Source organism: Mesoplodon bidens, assembly GCF_964165515.1.
Source record: "Mesoplodon bidens genome assembly, chromosome: 2".
Taxonomy (NCBI): Eukaryota; Metazoa; Chordata; class Mammalia; order Artiodactyla; family Ziphiidae; genus Mesoplodon; species Mesoplodon bidens.
The window spans coordinates 125,672,403-125,696,811 of NC_138177.1; the positions used below are offsets into that span (position 1 = coordinate 125,672,403).

General features: G+C 37.3%; 1 protein-coding gene across 1 annotated transcript; it reads right to left on the reverse strand.

The window, feature by feature from the left end:
• Nucleotides 1-1,457: 1,457 nt before the first annotated feature.
• Nucleotides 1,458-24,409, reverse strand: CTH (cystathionine gamma-lyase). The gene is made up of 12 exons (XM_081224359.1): nt 24,131-24,409; nt 20,644-20,725; nt 18,966-19,061; nt 16,347-16,456; nt 14,144-14,275; nt 11,182-11,239; nt 10,662-10,739; nt 8,911-9,063; nt 7,257-7,378; nt 5,447-5,499; nt 2,299-2,437; nt 1,458-2,011 (listed from the first exon to the last, which is right to left on the reverse strand). The coding sequence occupies exons 1-12, from the start codon at nt 24,296-24,298 to the stop codon at nt 1,985-1,987; spliced, it is 1,218 nt and encodes a 405-aa protein (XP_081080485.1). The 5' UTR covers nt 24,299-24,409; the 3' UTR covers nt 1,458-1,984.

A 24,409-nucleotide genomic window follows, 5' to 3' on the forward strand; every position in this document is an offset into this window, starting at 1 on the left:
CTAATAAAATGTAGTTACTTATTGCTCATCAGAAGCTCAGGCAATGGATAGACCATATATAAAAATAGACCTTTGACCTACCATCTGCAGCAATCTCCCCAGAAAACCAACTCCTTATCTACAATAAACAACCCAGGAAGCCAGCTGCTATAAGGCAGATGTGCAGGAAATCTGATTGCTGCCTCTAGTGACAATCCAGGAAGCTAAACAATAACTTCTGTAATAATCAGCCCCAAATGGTTAGGACTTGATTAATAACTGACAGCTTCCTTAATTTTTGTCCCTGCTTTTGACTGAGGACCAAACCTAGAAAACCAAATATGCTCCCCTACCCAATCACACAGGATCCCCACTTCAAGTCAACCTGCCCACCGCTTCCCTAGGCCAACAGTCTCTAATCAGGGCATACTTGAAGCCTTCTCTTTTTACACTACAAAGCGTTTTCATTCTTCTGTCTGCCTTTGTTTTTCTTAGCTTTTATTTTTTAACATTTATGACAGTGATTTAATGTTATTCATTTAAAAGTCATCTAACAGTTTTAAATATGGAAATTTTTGTTTCTCATCCACATTAACAGGCATTAAAATCTCTGCAATTCCTATGCTCTGCCTTCATTTGAGTCTGCCAAAAAACAAGTGACAGTAGCTGACTCCCTCCCTTGTAAGCTTAGAATAAATAGCCTTTGCTTTTCTTATTCAAGTGATCATTTGTTTATCCCCACAGTCTTAAGGTACTGAAATGGCAAGAAATCAAGTCTTCCAGAAACCAGTGGGATATAACCAGCCTCAAAATGCTGCTACCTACAGAGACAGAATTTCCAGGGTCCATACACATAATTCAGAAGTGCACAATACATAAGAATATGTATCTGTATGTATTCTCCTCCTACCCAGCACTATTATTAATCGAGCTCAATGATAGGCTCCCCCATCCCAGCCATGCCCTTGGGCATGCAGGATCTTAGTTCCCCAAACAGGGATCAAACCATGCCCCCTGAAATGGAAGCATGGAGTCTTAACCACTGGACCGCCAGGGAAGTCCCAATGATAGGATTTTTTTAAACTGAAACAAATGGTGATAGCAAATGTGACTGAAAGCTTTTAGTACAAACAATTTAAAAAATCCAATTATTTGACTTACGATGTATTGACAATAACTTGCTGATTATGCTTCTAGCTATGAAAGTATTTCTTCCTTTAGCCTCAACAAATTTACTGTTTCAGATAAAAATATAAGAAGTAATATTTCTCTATAAAAGTGGCTTTTGACCTGCTCTGTACAGATTTTATAACTAATCTGAAAACACTAAGATTTGAGCATGATAATTACACAATTGAATTTATAAAAATTAAGTGGCTGAGACCTCTAAGACTTGGGAATTAAAAGGGCCCAGGAATACAATTTAATGTCACATAATACAGAAATATCACAATGGGATACATTTGATAATTAGATTTATTTTTTTAAAAAATAGTAAGTACAACCTTAAATCAGTAGAATTTCACAGACTTTTCAGATATTTGATTTTTGGCTCATGGTAATTAAGTGTAAACCATTGCTTTGAGTGCTATTTTCAACAACATACAAAATCACCCTTGATTTAAGAACATTCATTTAATAATTTAAATACCTCAGAAAACATCAAAAATGAAATACCATTATATTGTAAACATGATCAATATAAATCTTAAGCTGGAAAAAAAGAACACAATCCCCAATAGCAGCACAAATCTCACCTCCTTCAGAGGCAAATGTATATCCAAATTAACAAAAAGATCTTAACAGAATTGACTTGTCAATTACAATACGAGAAAGAGGAAACTTTTTAACAAGAATGATCCCAGGAAGATTACAGTTGTGAAAGGTAATAAGGTGCCTTAAAATTTTCACTTGAAAATTCTGCAAAGGCTCATTAATGGTCCATTCAATTATTCAGAAGTTTTGATCTTCGCAGGAAGCAAACTCTAATAGCAGTTCTGGAATGCTAGTTGTGACTTGCATTTGGAGGGTGCTGTATTAACGGTGCACAAGAAAAATATGTTATTAAACTTTCAGGCAAAGACTTCACCTCCTCCAAGAATTCTTTCCTGAAGACTACATTCTTTTAAATCTGCATTTCGACTGAGTTCCCTATACATTTATACACCCTGTATATTGTAATAAGAAAAGAGAAAACGTTTACAGTCCACTATATAAACATAGTGAGGCCACTCTATAAACATAGTGACCCGCCGCCCCCAAGATTAAGCGTTCATGTGCACACGCACACACACACACACACACTAAAATAAAACTTACTGCTGCCTTCAAAGCTTGATCTAGATCATCCAGTAGGTCTTGTTTATCCTCTAAGCCCACAGAGAGTCGAATCAGTGTGTCACTAATTCCAAGGACTTCTCTGTCGCTCTTAGGCACTGAAGCATGGGTCATGATTGCCCTGAAAGAAAGAATGAGCAAGATTTTGATCACTATATTGTAGCAGGGGATGCGTGTTTCTATCTCATAAATTGTAACTATTTTCAAAACTTTTCTACTCTAAATATCAAATGCTTCATACACCTACAATGTTTTTCAGACAAAAAATTAAGGAATTGTGAAAATTATCATTTCGAGTCATGATTTTAAATGAACACAAAGATATTTTATTATTTTCATACCATCAGTAAGGTATACTCAATTGGACACTGAAGATGTCAGTCAAGCACCCCCATGCAGGAGGGGAAGACATAGCCTCCAGTGTGTGGATTTTAACACCAACCTGAATGAGGCCTTGGCCAGAAGTCATACACCCCATGACCAACCAGCTGCACTTATAAGAGGCCTCTTGGATCAAGAGCTGGTCAGAATTAATTCCATCTGGATCAAAGGATCAATCCAGAACTGGACCTTCTGAGGCAGATCGGGGAAAGACAACCTACGATCACTGGTAGCAATCACTAAGCATTAGGAATTAATTCCAGCACATAACTCATGACACAGAGGCCTCAGAGGATGTTCAAGACCACGTAGCAACTCATCATCATCGTCAGCATGTGTAAGGGTAGAGTACCTACTATGGTTCAGGCTCTATAGTAAGAATTGGGAAACCAAGAAGAATGAGATATTTTCTTTACTCTAGGTAACAAAGCAGGAGCTAAAGACTATGACAATTCACAAAGCAGAACAGTCTACAGCAAATGCCAAACAATTATGGACAATAAGAATTGCCGGAGTTCAGAGGAGGGAGAATCTCTGCGGGCTGAGGCATCACAGAGGAGAGGCTTATAGTCTTAGGGAGCGCTTAGATGTACACTGCTCCCAACACTCAACCATCCCCTTACACCACCAGCAGAAGGAATCACTTTCTCCTATCCACTTCAGGCCCATGGAAAGAAAATCTGAGTTGTGTCCAAAGTAAATGAATATCATCTTTTATCACTCCAATGAAGTTTTACATGCAAACATCCTCCTTAAAATGTTCTGCTTTTTTTTTTTTTTTTTCGGTACGCGGTCCTCTCACTGTTGTGGCCTCTCCCGTTGCGGAGCACAGGCTCCGGACGCACAGGCTCAGCGGCCATGGCTCACGGGCCCAGCCGCTTCGCGGTATGTAGGATCTTCCCAGACCAGGGCACAAACACGTGTCCCCTGCATCGGCAGGCGGACTCTCAACCACAGCGCCACCAGGGAAGCCCTGTTCTGCCTTTTTAGGCACTTATTCCTTAAAAGAGAGTCAATGTGTAGAAATAAGAACTTAGACTTCTGGGACCAATACACGTGTGTATGAATCTCAGCCCCTCCACATACTGGCTGTGTTGGGCTTGTAAAAGTTACCTGTCCTCAGTCAATTTCCTTATCTCAGTACACTGTTATTCACATTTTACAATCAAGAAAACTGAAATTGAGAGTGTATAAGTAAGTTTTCTAAGGTCACCAAGTTAACACACGTTGTTAGGCTGGGAGACAAACCCAGTACATGTTGGCTCAGCTTCCTCCCCACTGACTGTAATGCTGCACTGGTTGCAGCGTTGTTGGGAGACACAGAATGAGGGTGATAAAACAGACAAGCTCTGACCTAAATTTATTCTTCCACTGGCACTGGGGTTAGCACCTAGGTGGAGCTCCTGAGGGCCAAGCAACTTTAAACCATATCCCTAAATAAATCAAGTGAGGTCTACATTTAAGAGAGCCTTGAAGTAATATACATTGCATTACTACGAAAAATAAACCAATTTCATATGCTGAGTGTGCCCTCTTGTGCATCCAGACTTATTAGCAAGCATTTTCCTGAAAGACTAACAAAAACCTCTATGGCTTATCTTAATTATTTGAATCATTATTTGGGCTTCATTTTTTTTTAAAGATTATGAAATTGCCTGACTCTCTGCATGAACTACAAACTACTAAACCAGGGAAGGAAATGTGCCTAAATTTTAGTAATCCCTGACATTCCTCTGCACATAGTTATTTCAGAAATGTTCATGAACATTAAAACATAGAAACATACCATGCATTTAATATAGTTGAAAATTAATAGGTAATGATATTGATTTAGCCCTGCAATAATTATAATATATGGTCATAGAAACATAAAAAGAAAAACAGGATGTAGCTCAGGAATGCTTGCTGGGACAGATAATCATTATTTTAATTATTAATACTATTTTATGGATGAAATGATTGAAGCACAAAGGTTAAGTGATTGATGTTCTCAAATCCAGATCGAGGCTGCTTTAACCTCTACGCTCACAGTTTCTGACGTAAAGCCTCAAGAGTGAAGTTGCTAACATATTCCTGTGTGACATTTGATTCATCAGCAAAAATTTCTGAATCGTTGTTTCCTTGTCTGTAATATAAGCTGTTGGACTCCCTGATCTTAGGCTGTTTTGTGTTCTAATATCCTCTGGTGCTTTGATAAAATTAGATGAATTGGTTGGGTCAGTTAATGAAGGGTCAGGAATACAGCTGGATTTTGGGTTTATGTCACAGATGACACAGAGCCATTTACCCCACAGAGAACAGAAAACAAACAGACTTAATGGTAACTAGCAGGGCTCTCCTCTGATAAATAAGAGTGTGGAGGTTTTTTATCAGAAACACATTCTCCATTTCCCCTGGAGTCTTGAAATCAGCCCTTCTGGTACAAAGTCTCCAACGTCCCTTCCAGAGCAGATTGGAGTAGAACAAGTAGCCCTGGTTCGGAGGTCAGAGAATTACTGCTGGAATCTCCTTCAGACAAACAGGAAAAAAGCAAAATTTGGGAGGACGCAGTTTACTGGTTAGTAGCCCCCATTAGATTTTTATCAGGGTCTCCATTCTATGGAGTTAGAGTCCATTCCAACTAGATAGTGCCATGCTGCTCTTATTGTTAAATATCTTGAATGATCCCCGATTTTATCCTACTCCTTTTCCAAACAATCATTACAGCTGAAATCAAAGCTAAAATACTGAGAAAAACAGAAATACTTACGGAAGCTCAGCAAGACTTTCATATCCTCCTAAGCTCTCAGCCAGCGTAAATAACTATGGCAAAGAAAATATTAATATAAATCTTCTACTAAAATAAAAATACTAAAATCTAAAAATAAATGTTGTTAATAAAATGGCCTTGGCATGGGGGATGGAAAATGGTGCAATTATGAATAAACTACAAATTGGATTAAAAACTTGGAGAAAAAATGAGAATAAAATCCATAACAATGATTTCACCAATTAGACTTTTTTTTAATTAATTAATTTTATTATTTTGGCTACATTGGGTCTTCGTTGCTGCACACGGGCTTTCTCTAGCTGCGGCGAGCGGGGGCTACTCTTCGTTGTAGTGCACAGGCTTCTCATTGTGCTGGCTTCTCTTATTGTGGAGCATGGGCTCTAGACGCATGGGCTTCAGTAGTTGTGGCTCACGGGCTCTAGAGCACAGGCTCAGTGGTTGTGGCACATAGCCTTAGTTGCTCCGCGGCATGTGGTATCTTCCCAGCCTAGGGCTTGAACCTGTGTCCCCTGCATTGGCAGGCAGATTCTTAACCACTGCGCCACCAGGGAAGCCCCAATTAGACATATTATGTGTTAACTTTTAAAATATTAAAACTTGATCGGTACTTCCCTGGTGGCACAGTAGTTAAGACTCCACGCTCCCAATGCAGGGGGCCCGGGTTCGATCCCTGGCCAGGGAACTAGATCCCACATGCATGCCACAAATAAGAGTTCATGTGCCACAACTAAGGAGATGGCGAGCTGCAACTAAGGAGCCCTTGAGCCGCAAGGAAGGAGCCCGCCTGCCACAACTAATAAAAGGAGCCCATGTGCCGCAACTAAGGAGCCAATGAGGCACAACTAAGGAGCCCTTGAGCTGCAACTAAGACCCAGCACAATAACATGAGCTCTAAAACCTCAGAACTATTACATTTGAGACCTAGCTCTGTAGTTACCCTTTAAATAAAAATCTCTAAATGTTTATCAAGTTATACAAACTTACTCATTAATATGTATCACTTACTAAATTAATACATCTATTTAACCCTTTCCTAGGGAAGAAGGGAAAAAAAGTCGGCTGTTGTATTTAGTGTTATAGTGTCATAGAATTTCACAACATGTTAAAAATTATTCTCACAACTGTGTTAAATCAAATGTGCACTACTATATTTCTGATTTTAGAAGTGCACAAATTTTAGAACCAATAGAACTTTGACTAATCCAGCAGCATCCTTTTCTTTAGATCTGTAGTATTTAAAACTCAGTCTTAAATACATTACTGCATGAGCTCTAAGTAAGCCCAAAGTATGGAGTTACACAGGCCTCTCTCCCAGGGCCCCTGAGAGCCTCCTGCCTCTGTGAACATTAGGCAAAGGCCTCCCTTCCGTCACTCCAGGCAGATGCAACCTGGGTGGTGCAGGGATTAGAAAGCCATTCCTAGGCTGGATTTCAGAAGAGCCTTTCGGCATTGCACTGACCACACACTGCTGCAGTTTCACATAATATTTCATTTGAAAAGACGGTTCACTTTAAATTTAAAAACCAATGGATTAGAACATTCTGTCTCTCTCAAATGGATGGCAGTGTCTGCAGAGTTAAGTAAGCAGACTCATATATCTGCTACTGCATCACTCTTGTTTCAAGTGATTTTCCAGCCCAAAGCATTTCATGACAAAGAGGCCTGTGGGTGTGAACTCCAGGTACAACAACATTAATATGAGTCAGGTGGAAGTGAGAAATAATGACTATAATAATGCTATAAGAAGGTCTTAACATCTACAGTTTAAAAAACTATTTTGAAAGTTTACCTTTAGGTTCTTGAGGAAAGTCTCAGCATGTTGAAGGGAGCCCTTGATATAAAAGGTGATCATCCCTGGGCAACCTGTGCACTGACGCTTTGCCAGCTCATGCTGAGGATGAGAGGGCAGCCCTGTAGTCATAAGGTATAATGAATGTCTTATTTTAGAGTCAAACATGTAATTTCAGAACAACAACAAAATCACCATTTGCTTAAGTCAACTGCAAATAAGCCTAATAATGAGCTTTATGCCATGTTGACATCTGACCTCTTGTTCTGGTCCCTGTCTATCTCTCTAGTTTCATTTTGACCTATCTTTTCTGGTCTCTCCTTTCTCTAACCATGTCAGCTTTCTTTACACCAGTGGCACCACACTCTTTTTCATCTCTGGACTTTTGCATATGCTGTCCCTTTAACCTGGAACATTCTCTCCACCGACTGCCCCCTTCCCTCTGTTAATTATATCCTCTGTAATTTTTTGCTTAATATCTTTCTTATCCACCAGACTAACTCCATGAGGAGAAAGCTATTTCTTTTATTAATAATTGGATCCTAGTTCCGAGTGCAAGGGCTGGCCCATGGTTGGCATTAATAAACACTTATGGAAAAAATCTGAAATGTCTTGTCCACGACCTTTTAACAAATGCTGCCCAATCCTCAGGGCACAGCCCAAAACTTTTCTCCCTTCCTCCATTCAAAATGCACACCAGTCAACAGCTCTATACCTAGTGTATATATTAGGGCATTTAATCTCATATGTATTTCTGCCTTGCCTTATCTAAATTCCTTAAGGGCAGGGATCAAGCTTAATTCTCCTTTACACCCAAGACTACATGGCTGCACATCTCAAAAGGGTTTAAAAGAACTATTTACTTAAGACCACCACAATTAAAAAGTCTGGTAAAATAAATTCAAAGAGTAACATGTAAGTCTGCTAACTCACATGAGCATTTCTAGATGTTGTAAGAGGTGAAGAAATTCCAAAAAAAAGTAAGAGAATTTCGGGGGAGTTTTGGTACCAAGTATCAAGTCTCAATCTATATCAGATAAAAATTAGAGCTAGTGCAGAATATCAGACTGATAAGATTACAAGCAAATTACTCGAAAGTACAAGGTTGCAATCTTGGAACAGGTATATGCAAACCTTCAAGCTAAAGACAGGAATATCTAATATGTAAGATTATTATTATTTTTTTTTATTTTATTTTTTTTTTTTGCGGTACGCGGGCCTCTCACTGCTGTGGCCTCTCCCGCTGCAGAGCACAGGCTCCGGACGTGCAGGCTCAGTGGCCATGGCTCACGGGCCCAGCCGCTCTACGGCATGAGGGATCTTCCCGGACCGGGGCACGAACCCGTGCCCCCTGCATTGGCAGGCAGACTCTCAACCATGGTGCCACCAGGGAAGCCCTGCAAGATTAATTTTTTAACATCCAAGCAACCACTAGACTATAGACAACTCTAGGCCAGAGATCATGTCCTTCTTCTTTACCATCAGACCCACCAAAAAGCCTGACACACAGACACACAAAAAGCTCAATAAGTGAACAACATAAAAATACAAGAAAGCACCTAACTTACAAACAAATGTTACATAAACAGGATGCATAGGATAACACTTAAAATCCTAGTGTAAGCATATGTGCTTAGAAAGCAGATTAACATACCAGGATAAATAACCTTTTCTACCCAAGGATTCGACTCCAAAAACTGAGCAACTGCCATTCCATTTTCGAAATGCTTCTCCATGCGGATTTGTAGAGTCTTCAGACCTCGATTGCAGAGGTAACAGTCAACAGGAGATGGAACTGCTCCAAGAGCTGCAAAATGAACCTGTCCTGGATTAGTCTGAAGGTGAGGAGGCACCCAGAAAAGCCTCTCACTGCTCTTTTTCATTGTAGTGACTCTGAGAAGTTAGCTACAAAGCCCAATGTTTGCATTTTAGTGGGAAAAATTAATATATCAAATTAGAAACATGAGAATGAAGCATAAAACATGCTTAGTGAAATGGGCTTTAAAATGAGAGGGGAGGGCTTCCCTGGTGGCACAGTGGTTAAGAATCCACCTGCCAATGCAGAGGACACGGGTTCAAGCCCTGGTCTGGGAAGATCCCACATGCCGTGGAGCAACAAAGCCCGTGAGCCACAACTACTGAGCCGGAGTGCCACAACTACTGAAGCCCACGTGCCTAGAACCCGTGCTCTGCAACAAGAGAAGCCACTGCAATTAGAAGCCCATGCACCGCTACAAAGAGTAGCCCCCGCTCATCGCAACTAGAGAAAGCCCACGCGCAGCAACAAAGACCCAACGCAGCCAAAAATAAATAAATAAATAATTTTTTTTTAAAAAATGAGAGGGAAAATAAATTATCCTGAAAACTAAGTACAAATACAATGATATGAACTTTTCAAATATGAGCATCAATAGTCTTTTTTATGATTTTAATGAAAGGACATACTGCACATAGTTTTATCTTGTATTTCTTTGACAGAGTATTATAATACACAGAGAAAATAGCAGTGCAGTTCCTATTATTTCTGAGTGTTCTACCAATATTCTATTTAGCTTTTGTCTAAAGCAGACTGTGATTTCCCATGCCTCCAGGATACGTGCCTCAGTCCTTTTTTTTTTTTTTTTTTTTTTTTTGTAAATGAAAGGAATTTATCAAGCAATAAATTCTGGTTTCCTTCCTCAGTGCCCCCTTTTGCTACCCAACATGTATTCCCTGGAAAGGGATTTTTATTCCTAATTATGTTTGTATCTTATCTTTCTGTCAAATCACAGTGGTTAAATCAAGTCTCTTTCAATAAACCCTTCTCCATACCTGAGATAACAAAACAATCTAAACAGAAAACAGACGTTTAGATACCTGTTGAAAAATATAAGTTTATATGTTAAGTGCCATTTAAAAGTTATCATCATTTCAGATATAAAAGGTATAGTGTAAGAAAGCCATCATTCCAAATGATTTTTAAAAAAGACAAAAAAATCCATTAAGTCATAAAACTAAAAATTCACTTGAGGGACTTCCTTGGTGGTCCAGTGGTTAAGACTCCACGCTTCCAATGCAAGGGGCGCAGGTTTGATCCCTGGTCGGGGAACTAAGATCCCACGTGATGCTCGGTGGAGCAGAAAAAAAAATTTACTTGAGCTTTACCAAATTATGATCAAAATTAACATGGCTTTGAAAAATAACAAAATGTATCTCTTGGTCATGTTGTAAAGCCCTATTATGTTATAACTGTATTTTTATAACCCAATGTTTCTTTCCTCTAAAAAATCAGAATTTTTCCCACTATTTCTCATTTCTTCCTAAATTAGTGGAATGCTATCACTTCACAGCACTTAGTGGAAATACAAATATCAAATGTGGTCACTTTGAGAGCATAAGGGGAAATCTGGGTTTTTTAATACTTACAGTTTTGCAAGAATCGGAGCCTATTATGAAGCCTCTCAGAATTAAGTGACACTAAGCCCATCACAACATCACTGTGGCCTAAAAAAAACAAAACAAAAACAAAAAACTTTAAGTTAAAAACAACATATGTTTATTCCTCAGCTTATAATTTCTAAAATGTGACTTTCATTTGAAAAAACTCTGGGAAAAAACCCTACAGAATCAGTTTAAATAAACTTTAGCAAAAGCTATACCTCAAACAATAAAATTAAAATCATGTAAAAATTAAATGTTTCTTTTTAAGCTATCAGCAGGATAAAAATATGACATTTATAGTAAATTTTAATCCTTTGCTGTTAAATCATGAACATAGTTTTGTCTGCTATAAATGAAGTCCTATATTTAATCAAAGTATTTTCTTACTTTCTACATGAGTCACAGAGAAAACCTGAATAATAGAAGAAAAGGGATAAAAGGATAAAGCCTTATGCTACTTTCATCTATTGATGGAAAAGAACATTCTAAGTGAAGACTGTCTTACCATTCATATATTTTGTTGCTGAATACATACAAATATCAGCTCCCAGAGCCAAAGGCCGCTGAAAGGAATAAAAGGTTTTTATTCCAAATGGGAAATCACTTGAAAATATGCTTCATTGCCTGCCTATTTATTATTGTAAATTCCATTCCTATTCTAACTTTTAAAAATACACACATCTTAAAATTTCCAGGAACTCTGATATTATCTTTCCCTTTCCTCCCTCACACCAAATAAAAATACAAAGTATTAGAACCAGTATTAAATCCAAAGACACAAATTTTCTGGAAATAGCAGATAAACTCAGTTCAACAGGTCTTCTGAACTTGTTTCTTTAGAGCACTTGCTGACTAGCCCCTAAATTTATTACCTTTAGCAGAGGTGTTGGCATTTTATGACTCAGTAAACAGAATAGTTAACACAAACATTTAGCAATTGTTCTGTCAAGTAAGTATAAAAGTGATTTGCTTAGGTTTTTAATCATTAAAACCTTACAATGTATGCTGTGGTTATTTATTTGATTTGCCATGATCTTGACTCTTAATTACTCTTTTATTATACTAGTTTTGTCTAGTGTAAAATCACTTATAAGGAAATTTGTTTAGATTGTTTTCCCTCACTGAACTTCCCTGCAAAGTAATTCTTTAGTCTTAGATGTCTTTGTTTACAGTGAAAATTAAAGTAATAATCAACTTATTCACTAAATAATGTAATATCAACATCTTTCCATTTAAATTTCCTTTAAAATAAAGTGTGTGTGTGTGTGAGTGTTTAACCTCCCTAGCTGGGGGCTATGGGACTTTTCATTTAGGGTTTCAAAAATAGGACGTTTTAAGTGTGGTTTTCCTCAAAGTACTCTCTACACATGTGTTTGCTCATCTCTAAAGTGATGAGTCAAACTAGATGTTGTGTGAGGTCTCCTCCAGTGTTAACATGCTGTAAACTCTATGGTCAAAAGGAAAAATAAAAACCAATAACTAACATCTGTTGATGCCATTATGCTCCAAGAATCATGAGTTACTTTACATAACCCAGTGAAGCACTGTTCAAAATACTTTACCTAACTCAATAAAATCAGTATGTTTATGACTCTAATTGTACGGGTGGGGAAAAGGGACTAAGAAAAATAAAATAGATCACTCAGATTTAAAAAATTGGTAGAGACAGGACTCAGACTACTGGAATTCAGAGGTTCTACGTGGAAATTTTATGTTTGTATGTCCATTTTGCCTTTTGTGAGACTTATAAAAGATCAAGAAGACAAAAGACAGGAAAGAAAGAACATACCCAGTTTTCATGAGTGTAAAATAATGAAAGGATCTTTTCAGAAGATTTGCTTTGTGGAACCAAATGTGGTTCCACATTTGGTTTGTGGTTGCCTAGGGAATTGTGATTCTGATTAATTCAACTGGAATGAATCCAGATTGAAATGAAGCAAATTGCAGTCCCTGGCATGAGGATTGTGATGTGGGCTTCAGAAAGGTGGAAAAACTGGACCTATTTTAGTGACAGCAATAGGAGAAAAAGGGCTAGGCCTGATGAGTAACCTGGGCAGGCCCAGCTAAAACAATTCATGCGATCTCTTTGGGAATATACAGGACTCATGATGACTCAGCTAGAGTAATCCTATGCTATAGTAACTGCCCTACTGTAAGTGGTAAATGGGGTAAGGAGCTGGGATAAAGATTCCAAGAGTGAAAATCACCTGGGACAAATAGATGATGCCAGGAGATTTTCACTTGGAAACAGACTGCCTTACTTGATATAAGAATCAGCTGAAGCTATATCATGAGCCAAAGGTAGATGACACATGAAGTCATCTGAACACATTGTAGCCAGGAAATGTGTTTCAGGAAAGGAAGGTAAAACATGGTAGTGCCTTCTGAATAAAATGGAGTAAGGTGAAGAACAGCTTTGTGCAGACTCCTAGGGAGTCAGCCAACTTCAGGGACCTAGAACAGAAGCAGGGAATATAAACAATTGAGTTTGTAAACATCTGCCTAATTGAAGAGTTGGAGAAAATGAGCTGGGGTTTCAGGAGCTCTGCAGAATAAAGGTGAACTACAGGAGGTGTAATAAGAATGACCACAGGATACAGACAAAAAGGAAATAGCAGGGAGATGGTAACTCCTAATAAGGAAAGGAAACAGAGTTAGGTTACTCAGAGGAAAGAAAGGAAGAACGTGTGGGGAAAAGGCAAACAACCAGTCAATTATAGAGAGATCTCAAGATGATTTACCAAAAGGAGCAAAGCAGAAAAGAAGAAGAATCTGGAAAAATGTACAAGAAAAGAAAGAAAGGAACTGAGGATGAATGGGAGGGTTTGAGTGGGGAAGAGATGTATGTAGAGGACAGGCAGGAAAAGAGATAGTATAAAAGGAGCACTGTAAAGGAGCTGTACACACAGATACAAGGTGAAACATGGAGTAGAAATTCATGATACAAATAAGGTAAAGATACGGAGGGCCAGGCATGGTCTTTGAAGCACTGAGGGAAGACAAACTAGAAAGAAGGAAGACAAATGGAGAAATAATGTGAGATGTACACTGAGATGTCATTGAGTATAGCTTTTCTCTTCCTTTTATTTGCAAAGTTAGCCAGGTTTAAATATATATACAATAATATAACTGACCTGGAACCAAAACATAAACATTGAAACCCCTACTATGTGTAAGGCACTGACATATACAATCATATAATACAGCCAGGTCTTCAGAGAGTTTACACAGAGAACTTAAAAGCTTTAATTAAGACAACATTTAAAACACACGAAGTCCCACACAACATATTAAGGTAGGGTTGAAAAGATATTAACTAATGGTAGAAAAGATCCAATTTTAATTCTTTGTCTAATCAATAATTATGAGCAGATTTCATGTAATTTAATGTAAACAAGTCCTTCCTCTCCTAATTACAGGTACCTGTGTAGTCTACTAATCATGCCAAAAATATTATTTTCATTTACCTGGAAATATGCCGACATAAAAGTGTTATCCACGACCAAAATAATGTCTCCATGTTTATGGACAGTATGTGCACAGGCTTCAATGTCAATCATCTTCAAGATAGGGTTTGTGGGAGTTTCAATCCAAACAAGCTAAAACAATTCAGTAAATGACAATAGTTTGTAAAAACACACTGCCAAACATCTATCTCATATACTGTAACCATCTGGGAGGCTACACTGGAAGATCATGGATGATGAAGTTTAAAGGTTTGAATCTGAATCCTAGCCCCATGAATTTCTAAGAAGTCTTCATAGGTAAGTAACTAATCCTCTACGTTCTTCCAATTTTTCATCTATACAATAGGATTGATAATATTTACCTTACACAGTTGTTCTAAGGATCAAATGAGATAATGTACATATAAGCAGAAAAGCGTTCAAGTTAATTATTGTAATTATTTTCCATTAAAAAGAGGATGAATTCCAAAGAGATAGTTCAATGTCTGGGAATTTTGTTCTCAAAGATAAATAATATAGATTGTCTAAGCTTACATTCTGGAATTTTCAGTAAAGAGAACTATCTCTATGATGCCAAAAATATCCTGAATAGTAACTTAACGCCAGATGCACTAGAAACTACAAAATAAGTCCCCAGAACTTGAAGAAGAGAATGGGTTTTAGAGTGAGGAAGAAAAGTGACACACACAACAGAAAACCTGGCCACAGCTCACTTAAGAGACAGTATCATATTTATCTGTCTATTCAAAAACCTAGCACAATCCAGGCACATCATGGATGTTTGATAGTTATAGAGAAGACCAAAGAAAAGACTTCTGTTTGTTAAACAAGCTGCCACTGTATTGATTGACATTATCTACAGCTTTCTTTTTAAAAGTGTTAATGGTTCTTTTTTCTATGTAAGTGGGCAAGAGGTCTGGTTTAACTCTCTTCATACTCTAGAGTTTTACTGTAGAAAAGACATGGTAGTTAAAATAATGCATATTCTACAAGAACAGAATTATTTATGAACATATAAAAATTTATTTCTGGGTAAGAATTTATTATTCTCATTCATAATAAAAAATTAATTAAAATAAAAATAAGTAAATAAGTACAAAGTAGATTTTACATAGACTTAAAAAATCTACTTCAAATGATGAGACATCTCAGGGGGAAAAATGTATTAATTCAAGTTGGTAAAGAGCCACTATATAAAGTTCTACTGACAAGAATTAATATACAGACAATTTGCTTTCCTCCCTTAGAAAGACTCAGACCAACTATTTTAATAAGAATCTTTTCTCCCAAGCAAGAAAACAAACAAACAACAACAACAACAAAAAAAAAAACAAGTTCCTTTGAAAACAAACCTTAATCACTCAAAGCTCACCCTGGTGTTAATCTTCAAAGTAATTTGTGTGAGAAAACTTTTTCATTTTTTAGCATTCACTGCAACATAATCTTGAGTACAATTCAAACCTTTTAATCATTAGCAAAAAGTTGGAAAAGGCCGATACTTATAAAAGGCACTGGTCCTTCTTTTCCCCATGCAGAATTTCAATGAAGTCCCAAGAAAGAATATCACATATGCCATTCATTCCAGCACAAAACACCTTCCGGTGGCATACAAGCTTCCCAGGGTGGAAGCTAAAGATTGTTGTGGCCCATTCTCTGTTTCTATCATTTTGCTGAAGTATCCCTTAGAACCCTTAAAACTATGCTTAGGGCTTGGGGCCTTCCTTACAAGCTTCCTTTTCTGTAACCCAAACTCTGTGATGACTTTTGTTACCAATACTAGCTTGGTAATGCAGTTAAAAATTGTCTGCTTTTGCTAACAGATTTTTTAACAGTCATCATGTATTGGGTACTGTAATAAGCATTTCATACGCCTTACCTCATTTAGTTCACACAATCACCTTTCAATAAGGCAGGTACAATTGTCCCCAGTTTGCAAATGAAAAAAAATGAGACTTTGGTTAAATAATTTGCCCATGATAATACACCAACCATGATACAGAATTAGAATTTGAATCCCACTACAGAATGCATGTACCTAACCATTATGCTATACTACACAGAAGTCAGACCTATCCTAATCTTGATGGTTTCCAATGGCTTCCAGTAAAATTTGTTATTCAGATTTAAATTATGTCCTCAAGCAAACAGACATGATGAAAACAAAACATCACAAGGAAAACAGACAAACTGAAAACTGAGTTACCTTGGTTTCTGGAGTAATAGCTGCCTCTAACAATTTGATTTTTGAACAATCAACAAAAGAAATCTTTAATCCAAATTCAGCTGCCACCTGCCTGAAGTACCTGTTTGTACCTGAGGCAGAAGAGAATCAGATAAAATGAAAAGAAAACTGTATTAGGAAATATTAATTCCTTAAAAGTATAAGCACTTTAAAAAGATAAGGAAGTGTCAATCACCAATAAAGAAACAACTAAAAGCAATTCTACTTTGTTTGAATATTTTGACCTTCTCGTATACTAAAGAATATAGGCTTAAATTTTAAACTAAAAATCAGAGTCAAATAAAATACACTTGATACCCAGACCAAGTGGTGTGAAGCAGAAAATGTTTCTTAAAATACACAATCTCTACTCTTCAAACATGAAGTGGCATGCTTCCTGAAATATCAATATTTTTTAAAACAATTCCTTCCTAGTACTCAAATCTAAAACAAATGAACTGGGACTTCCCTGGTGGTCCAGTGGTTAAGACTCCAGGCTCCCAATGCAGGGGGCCCGGGTTCGATCACTGGTCAAGGAACTAGATCCCACATGCCACAACTAAGACCCAGCGCCACTAAATAAATAAATAAATAAAATTTAAAAAAATAAAATAAATGAATCAATGCCAATTAAATATTCAAAATAAAATTTCAAACTGATTATACTTTGGTAAGAGAAAATAATTGGTTTTCATCCTTTGTACTTTCTCAATCTTTTTGTTATGCGGTTCTGAAAGCTTTAGTAGACAAATAAGACAATGTAAATCAAACTACTAGAGTTTTACAGTGAAAGAAGATAAATCATTCAACTTAGAATAGTTTCTTTTAAAAATACGGTTCTGGGGCTTCCCTGGTGGCGCAGTGGTTGAGAGTCCGCCTGCCGATGCAGGGGACAGGGGTTCGTGCCCGGTCTGGGAAGATCCCACATGCCGCGGAGCGGCTGGCCCCGTGAGCCATGGCCGCTGAGCCTGCGTGTCCGGAGCCTGTGCTCCGCAACGGGAGAGGCCACAACAGTGAGAGGCCCGCATACCGCAAAACAAAAAAATTAATAATAAAATAAATAAAAAATAAAATAAAATAAAATAAAAATACGGTTCTGGATTTGATGTTTATATATGCAAATTTAAAGAAAAATTTGCTGTTATTGCTAGTGAACCAAAAAAGAAAAAAAAATTCTCATCAAAGATATACTGGAGGGACTTCCCTGGTGGCGCAGTGGTTATGAATCTGCCTGCCAATGCAGGCGACAAGGGTTTGATCCCTGGTACGGGAAGATCCCACATGCTGTGGAGAAACTAATCCCGTGCGCCACAACTACTGAGCCTGTGCTCTAGAGCCTGCGTGCCTCAACTACTGAAGCCTGTGCACCTAGAGCCCGTGCTCCGCAACAAGAAGCCACGGCAGTGAGAAGCCCGCGCACAGCAACAGAGAATAGCCCCTGCTCTCCTCAACTAGAGAAAGCCCACAGGCAGCAACGAAGACCCAATGCAGCCGATAAATAAATAAATAAATTTATTTTTTAAAAAAAGATATACTGGACTTTTGGTAGACTGATCCTAGGTAATATAATGTAAAGAATTGTTTAAAAATCAACAGCAATTTTCAAGATTTTGTACCTATGTTTTCCAAAAGGTTTTTATAATACATTATAATAGTAACAAAAGGTTTGATTTTTCTATAATTTCAATTCATCAGACTATCATAGGGTACTATGATAAAATATAAAGCATTTTGCAAATTTCTGAGAGGGATAAAATGATTACTAAGAATAAGTCTCTTCCTTCAAAGAACTTACAGATTTAACTTTTTGTTCAATAGGAGATAGATAAAATGATAATAATATTCCATAAGTCACATTTTAATTATTTGGAAGCATTTGGTATATACGTATAATATACTTACACAATATTTTGCTGTTGTTTTGAACACAAAAATCAGTCTTACTTAAAGGTAAGGGCAAATTGTCTTCCTTACCTTCCCACTTACCACTTTATATAACTAGCATTTAAACAATTTGGAATGAAAGTTCTTAAATTTGTATCCATGGATAGGCTTCAAGGGGTAAGGGTCCTTGGAGAGGAGCCTTATCATTTTAAAATTAAAATGATAAACGTTGGGTATAGTCTTAAGTACATTTTTTGGAGAAAGAGGTCTATAGCTTTCAACAGATTTTCAGAAGCTTCCCTAAAAAAAAAACGCAGGGGGGTGGGGTGGTTAACGGTTGGGTAGAGGTAAGCCCTTTGAGAATGACTTGGGTTATAGACCATCTTCACTGCAGGTAAAAATTTTAAATTACACTTGAACACTCTCTCTTTAAACACTATCTTCTCTAGAGTAGAATATGTCTGGAATAAGCTCATTCCAGCTGCTTAAATAAAATTGTTATTAAACAATCTCTCTTATAAGCAAGTTCTGGAGCATAGACCCTAAGTGTTTATGATCCTCCTTTATCAAGTGTGAACCAGCATAGAGGTGTTCATCATATTTTGAAAAGATAATCAATAGTCAATAATCCTGGTAGCACTGTTAATATAATTCAGGACCCATTTTATTGTCTTTAAAATGTCAGCTGAAACAACATGAATAAGAGAGGTCACCTACCTCCATACACATCATCCATACAAATAATTTGGTCTCCTGCTTTTAAGAGATGGGTAACAGTCACAGTGGCTGCTAAACCTGAAGCAAAGGCCAAACCTAAGGTAAAAACCAAGTTAGAGTAAGCCAAAATGTCAGAACTATAGGTTAAAAACACCTACAGTATTTATTTGCATTACTTTATATCCCTCTCTCTGCTGACTGAAAGACAACCATCACTACTGAGTCACCAGAAATCCCCTGATGAATACCATTACAGAATCCCCCTTTCTATTTCAAAAATAACATATCTTTAAAATAAAAATACTTAATTCTGCTTTGGTTATAACATTTCTCTGAAAAGCTTCAAAGAAATAATTCTTTACAAAATTCTGAGACAAAAGACCAATTGCCAATTAAATTACACTTTAAAAGTATCAAACTCTAAAGAAATTTCAAACTTAAGGAATAGACCTAAGATATGATTCATCCATTAACTATATGGATATGCAGTTGAGAAAATACTTTAACAAAACTCAAAATCAGACCTGAAAAATTTAATAAATTTTATTAAAAAAATTTTTTTAATGTGGATTCTCTTTAAACACATGTGATCCTGAATCTCATATTGACAAAAATAGTGAAACTGAATAATAAAAAAATAACTGGCATTGTACACATTAAACACTGTAAAGAAAAATATCCTGATAAACTATCAGTGTATCACCTTGATGATAAAAATCGCTTGTGACCAGTAGACGGGATATCCAATTAACTTGGAAAATATAATTTTTGCAAAGTTTTTTCAGAAAAGTTGAGGTTGACATTGCAGTTCTCTACTAAGCAGATCTGTGGTCCAACAATGAATTCATACAGAAAGCTAACCTTTAAATCCAGTTCAAAACAACCATGTTTTCTGGAGCCCACCTGAAAAAAGTGTCTGCCATATGAACCCTCACCCTTTATAATTTCTGTGGGAAATAATATTCCCCACACATTACTAAATTTAAGAAATTTAGTGTTTAAAAAACTCCCCCTCTCATCCAAAACAAATGAAACTCCCCCAATCCCAAACAAACCCCAAAGCTCATATTAACATTTCTGATTCCTACACTCTTGCTGTGAGAAAACTCCTAAGACTCTCATTTTTTTTATTCACTATTCTGCCCTCATTTAGTATCATTTGTATAAAAAGTACAAAGATGATTTAACAGCAGTCCACTCCCTTCATGGAAGAAGTTCAAGTTTTGAGGAGTTAATCCCTAGTCTCCGAAAGCACAGTATCAAGGGTACCTGGCTATTGCAAATGTTCCTTGGTGCTACTCTCAGGCACAAAATAGCAGGTGAATGAACCAGAGTATAAGAAAGCTTATATTCTCATAGGTGGTATTATAAAACTTAGTTAATTTGTATCTATTTATACTGACAGCTTCAGACGAAGAGTGCAGCTAAATGAATACCAAGTGGCAAATTCTGCCATTTCGCCTCCCTTCATATTTATTTTCACCTTATAATTACACATATACATATGAAGTCAGCTGTGGGACCTCAAGCAAATAATTCAATGTCGTAAAAAAATAAGAGTTTTGAACTAGCTAATCCTTATTTCTTTCCGATTCTACATTCTGTGCCTCTATAATTTTTTCTATCCAAATAAGAATGGATTCTAGATTTTACAAACTTTGAAATGACAGTTACTTACTGTACTTAGCCCCATCCAGTGCTGCCACTGCTTTTTCCAAGCAATTCCTGGTGGGATTTCCAGAACGGCTGTACTCAAAACCCTGAAGGAAAGAAGTTAGAGTTCGTCCTAAGAGATCTAAATTTATTATCAGAGTCTTAACATAGACATTTCCTCAACTACAGGTCCATCCTGCCATGCCTTTCTGTTTTTTATCTATTGCATGTCTTGCCATTAGACAGAAGCATCACTGTTGTGGCCGTAGTGGTATGGAGAGGCCCTGAAGTCAGCCAAACTGAATTAGAATTCTGTATCTGCCCCTTATGAGCTACATGCCAATAGGTTAGTTACTTAATATTTCCCAGAGTCAATCTCCATACCTTTAAAATGGGAATAAAATACAGATATCTACTTCATAAAATTGATGTGAAGATAAAATGAGATAAGTTCTCTGCATGATGCCTGGCATGTGCTAACCACTAGATAAATGGTGGTTTTTATGTTAGACTCACCTCTACTCATTAATCTAGGGATATTAGGAGACAGGAACCACCTGAACCAACAGAGTAAACCTATTTCTAACCTGCATTTCATTTCCTAAAACATAAGTGATGTGAGTTCTGTTTAGCATCCAACAGGAAGCTATGAACAGACCTTACAAATGCTCGAAGTTCATACCTTAGCTCTACAAAAGCAACTCAAAAAAGAGAGTAATTCTCGGCAAAACAGCTCTATACAACCCCTTTTCAAAATTTGCATTATATTCCTTTTACATGTATGACACTATACTAGCTGAATTCATCCAGTCATTTTATTTGATTTATTTAGTTTTATTGAAGTATAGTTGATGTACAATATTACGTAAGTTTCATGTGTACAGCATAGTGATTCACAATTTTTAGAGGTTATATTCCATTCGTAGTCATTATAAAATATTGGCTATATTCCCTGTGCTGTACTATATATTCCTGTAGCTTATTTATTTCATATAGTAGTTTGTACCTCTTAATCCCCTACCCTAACCTCCCTCCTCCCTTCCCTCTCCCCACTAGTAACCACTAATTTGTTCTCTGTATCTGTCTGTTTTTTTTTTGTTGTTGTTATATTCACTAGTTACTTTTATTTCTTAGATTCCACATATAAGTGATATCATACAGTATTTGTCAGTCTCTGTCTGTATCCGGTCATTTTATTTAATCCTCACAATCTGCTTTAAAGAAAGTAAAGCCAAATGTTACAGGGAATGTCAGTGCCAGAATTCAAAGCCAGGACTTAAACACTCACTAAAAATCCTATACATACTTTTCTCCTCCTGCCCCACATAGCACATAACAAAACACAACCACTCTTTACACCTGTTTCTGATTCAGGAGCTCCCAGTATTAGATTTAGATATAGATATTTAAGTTTTGTTGCCTTTTTTGTTTCCTCGTTTTTGACAAACCGAGTAGACATTTTATAGGGCTCCAGGATATCCTCATTACTGGCCACCATCACCTCCTTGATGTGACCTGCAGCTGTACTCCAGACAGAAAAAACAGTTTAGGTTCATGTGGCTATTGCCTTGGAAAGGTAGTCCATGTCTCCCTAAATATTCACTTCAGAGATTTAACTTTGGGGTCGGGGAGGTGGGGGGGAGAAGCGTATTTCAGTGCCAATTCTCACACTCTCATTCATTCAATGACTTTCCAAATGGAACTGGAGAATTAGATGCTTCTCATTCAGCTCCTCAAATTCCCTTTAGTCCTCTTAACTGACACTTTAAAGATATTAAGAGGAGTTTGTGGATTTTACCACCCCTGCTGGCTCTCCGAAAACATTTAATTATTAATATCACAGCTAAATTATTAACTTTTGCACTAAATCCTAAAGCTTGGGCAGCTACACATTCACAAAGCCCTACACGAGGAAGAAACTTGGAAGACAGGTTGTGTACACATTTTGATTACAAAATATAGTAGCTTGAAGTACCCTAAACCAGTTGTAGAAATGTTCTTAGAACTCTACTTCACAAAACAAAGGGCCACGTCTAAAAGAATTTTCCTCAACTTATATAACATAACACACTAAAAGGTGTTTGAAGTATAACCAAGGTTTTGGATCTACAAAGTTTATTCAATTACAGTTGACACTTGAACAACTCCCAGGTTAGGGCTCAGTGGAAAATCCATTACAACTTATGGTCAGCCCTCCATATCCGAGGTTCCTCCATATCTGTGGTTTACGTCCCCAGATTCAACCAACTGCAGATTATGCAGCACTGTAGTATTTACTATTGAAAAAAATCAACATATAAGTGGACCTGCACAGTTCAAACCCCTGTTGTTCAAGGGTCAACTGTAATTTCTTCTGGACCTCAGCAACTTTTAAATACTCCAAGATCCATCTAGTATGCTACCAAAAAAGGAAAAGCTATGTAATTAACACAGAGGGCTATCTCATCTATGACTCTGGGTAGGTTCCTTTTCTATAAAAAGTACATAATACCTGTCTTGCTCTCTAACCTGGTTGTTGTCCAGATCAAACAGAAAAAGCACAAATATGAACACCCTGAAATAGCAAACTACTGAGCAGTTATAATGTACAATGCAGTCTAATATACATACCAACAACTTATGTGGTAGGTACTATTATTAACCCATTTACACAGGATCAACCTGAGGCTTAGATAAGTCAAGTAACTTGCTCAAGATCACCTGGCTAAAAAGAGGTGGTATCAGAATTCAAACCTAGGTCCTCTGACTACATGATTTAAGCTCTTAATTACTAAGCCACACTGATGCAATGGGTTAGATTATTGCTAGCATTACTGCAGTATAGCACAGGATAGACTAATGCCCAAGAGTGGGTGGGGTTCCAGAGCAGTACTGCATTGGAATCCCAGCTCTACTACTTACTAGCCACGTGGCCTTTGCATTGATACTTATCCCCAAACCTCAAGTTTTTCATGAGAGAAATAAGAACCTAGTTCATACTAGAATTGCTGTAAGGATTATCTGAGGCAATATATGTAAAACACATGATATAATGTAACTATGAATCTGGCTCAATGGCTATTAATAACTACTGGAATAATATTGGGAATTAATAGCTATTGGGAATAATCTTGATTCCAGGTGAGTTATGAGACTCTTAATTTTTTTCTTAGTTGACTACTTACTATATCTTTACAATTTTTGTTGCTAAAGGTAACTCAAGGAAGCTATGACACTCAGTTTTGAACTGCAAATTTGCCAAAATCACATGAATATCAGTCCAAATCTATAGGGCATGTTGGACAAACTGTTCCTTCCAGTCCTGCTTATCAAAAGAAATGCTTATCAAAAGAAATATGATCATTGAACCATTCAATATTAAGCTTTATTACAAGGAGGTTCACAGGTGTAGTAAACATCATTCCTGATATACACAAATTACACCTCACAAATTACTTGCGTGCCTTCTTAATTTATAAGCCACCTCTCTTTTACCGCCCAACATTGGACCGCCCCAGACAGACCCAGCTCACCAAGTGCCGGCCAGGAGCGCCTTGCTTGAACGTGGTGGACAGTGAGATGGGGGGCACTACAGCCTGGGAAGTCCATTGCTCTGGTTCCTGGCCCACATGGATGGCCTGCGTAGCGAAATGTTTGAACCTAGGCAGGAAACCGTGTGGGGAGGCGTCTTTTTCCTGCATGCTGATCTGCGAAGGAAGGTGAGAGTTAAAGAGCAAGGAAGATAAAACTATGAAACTGGTGAGTCGGGTTTTGAAAAAGACACCGAAGAATTAGGCGAAAGAGAGGTAAAG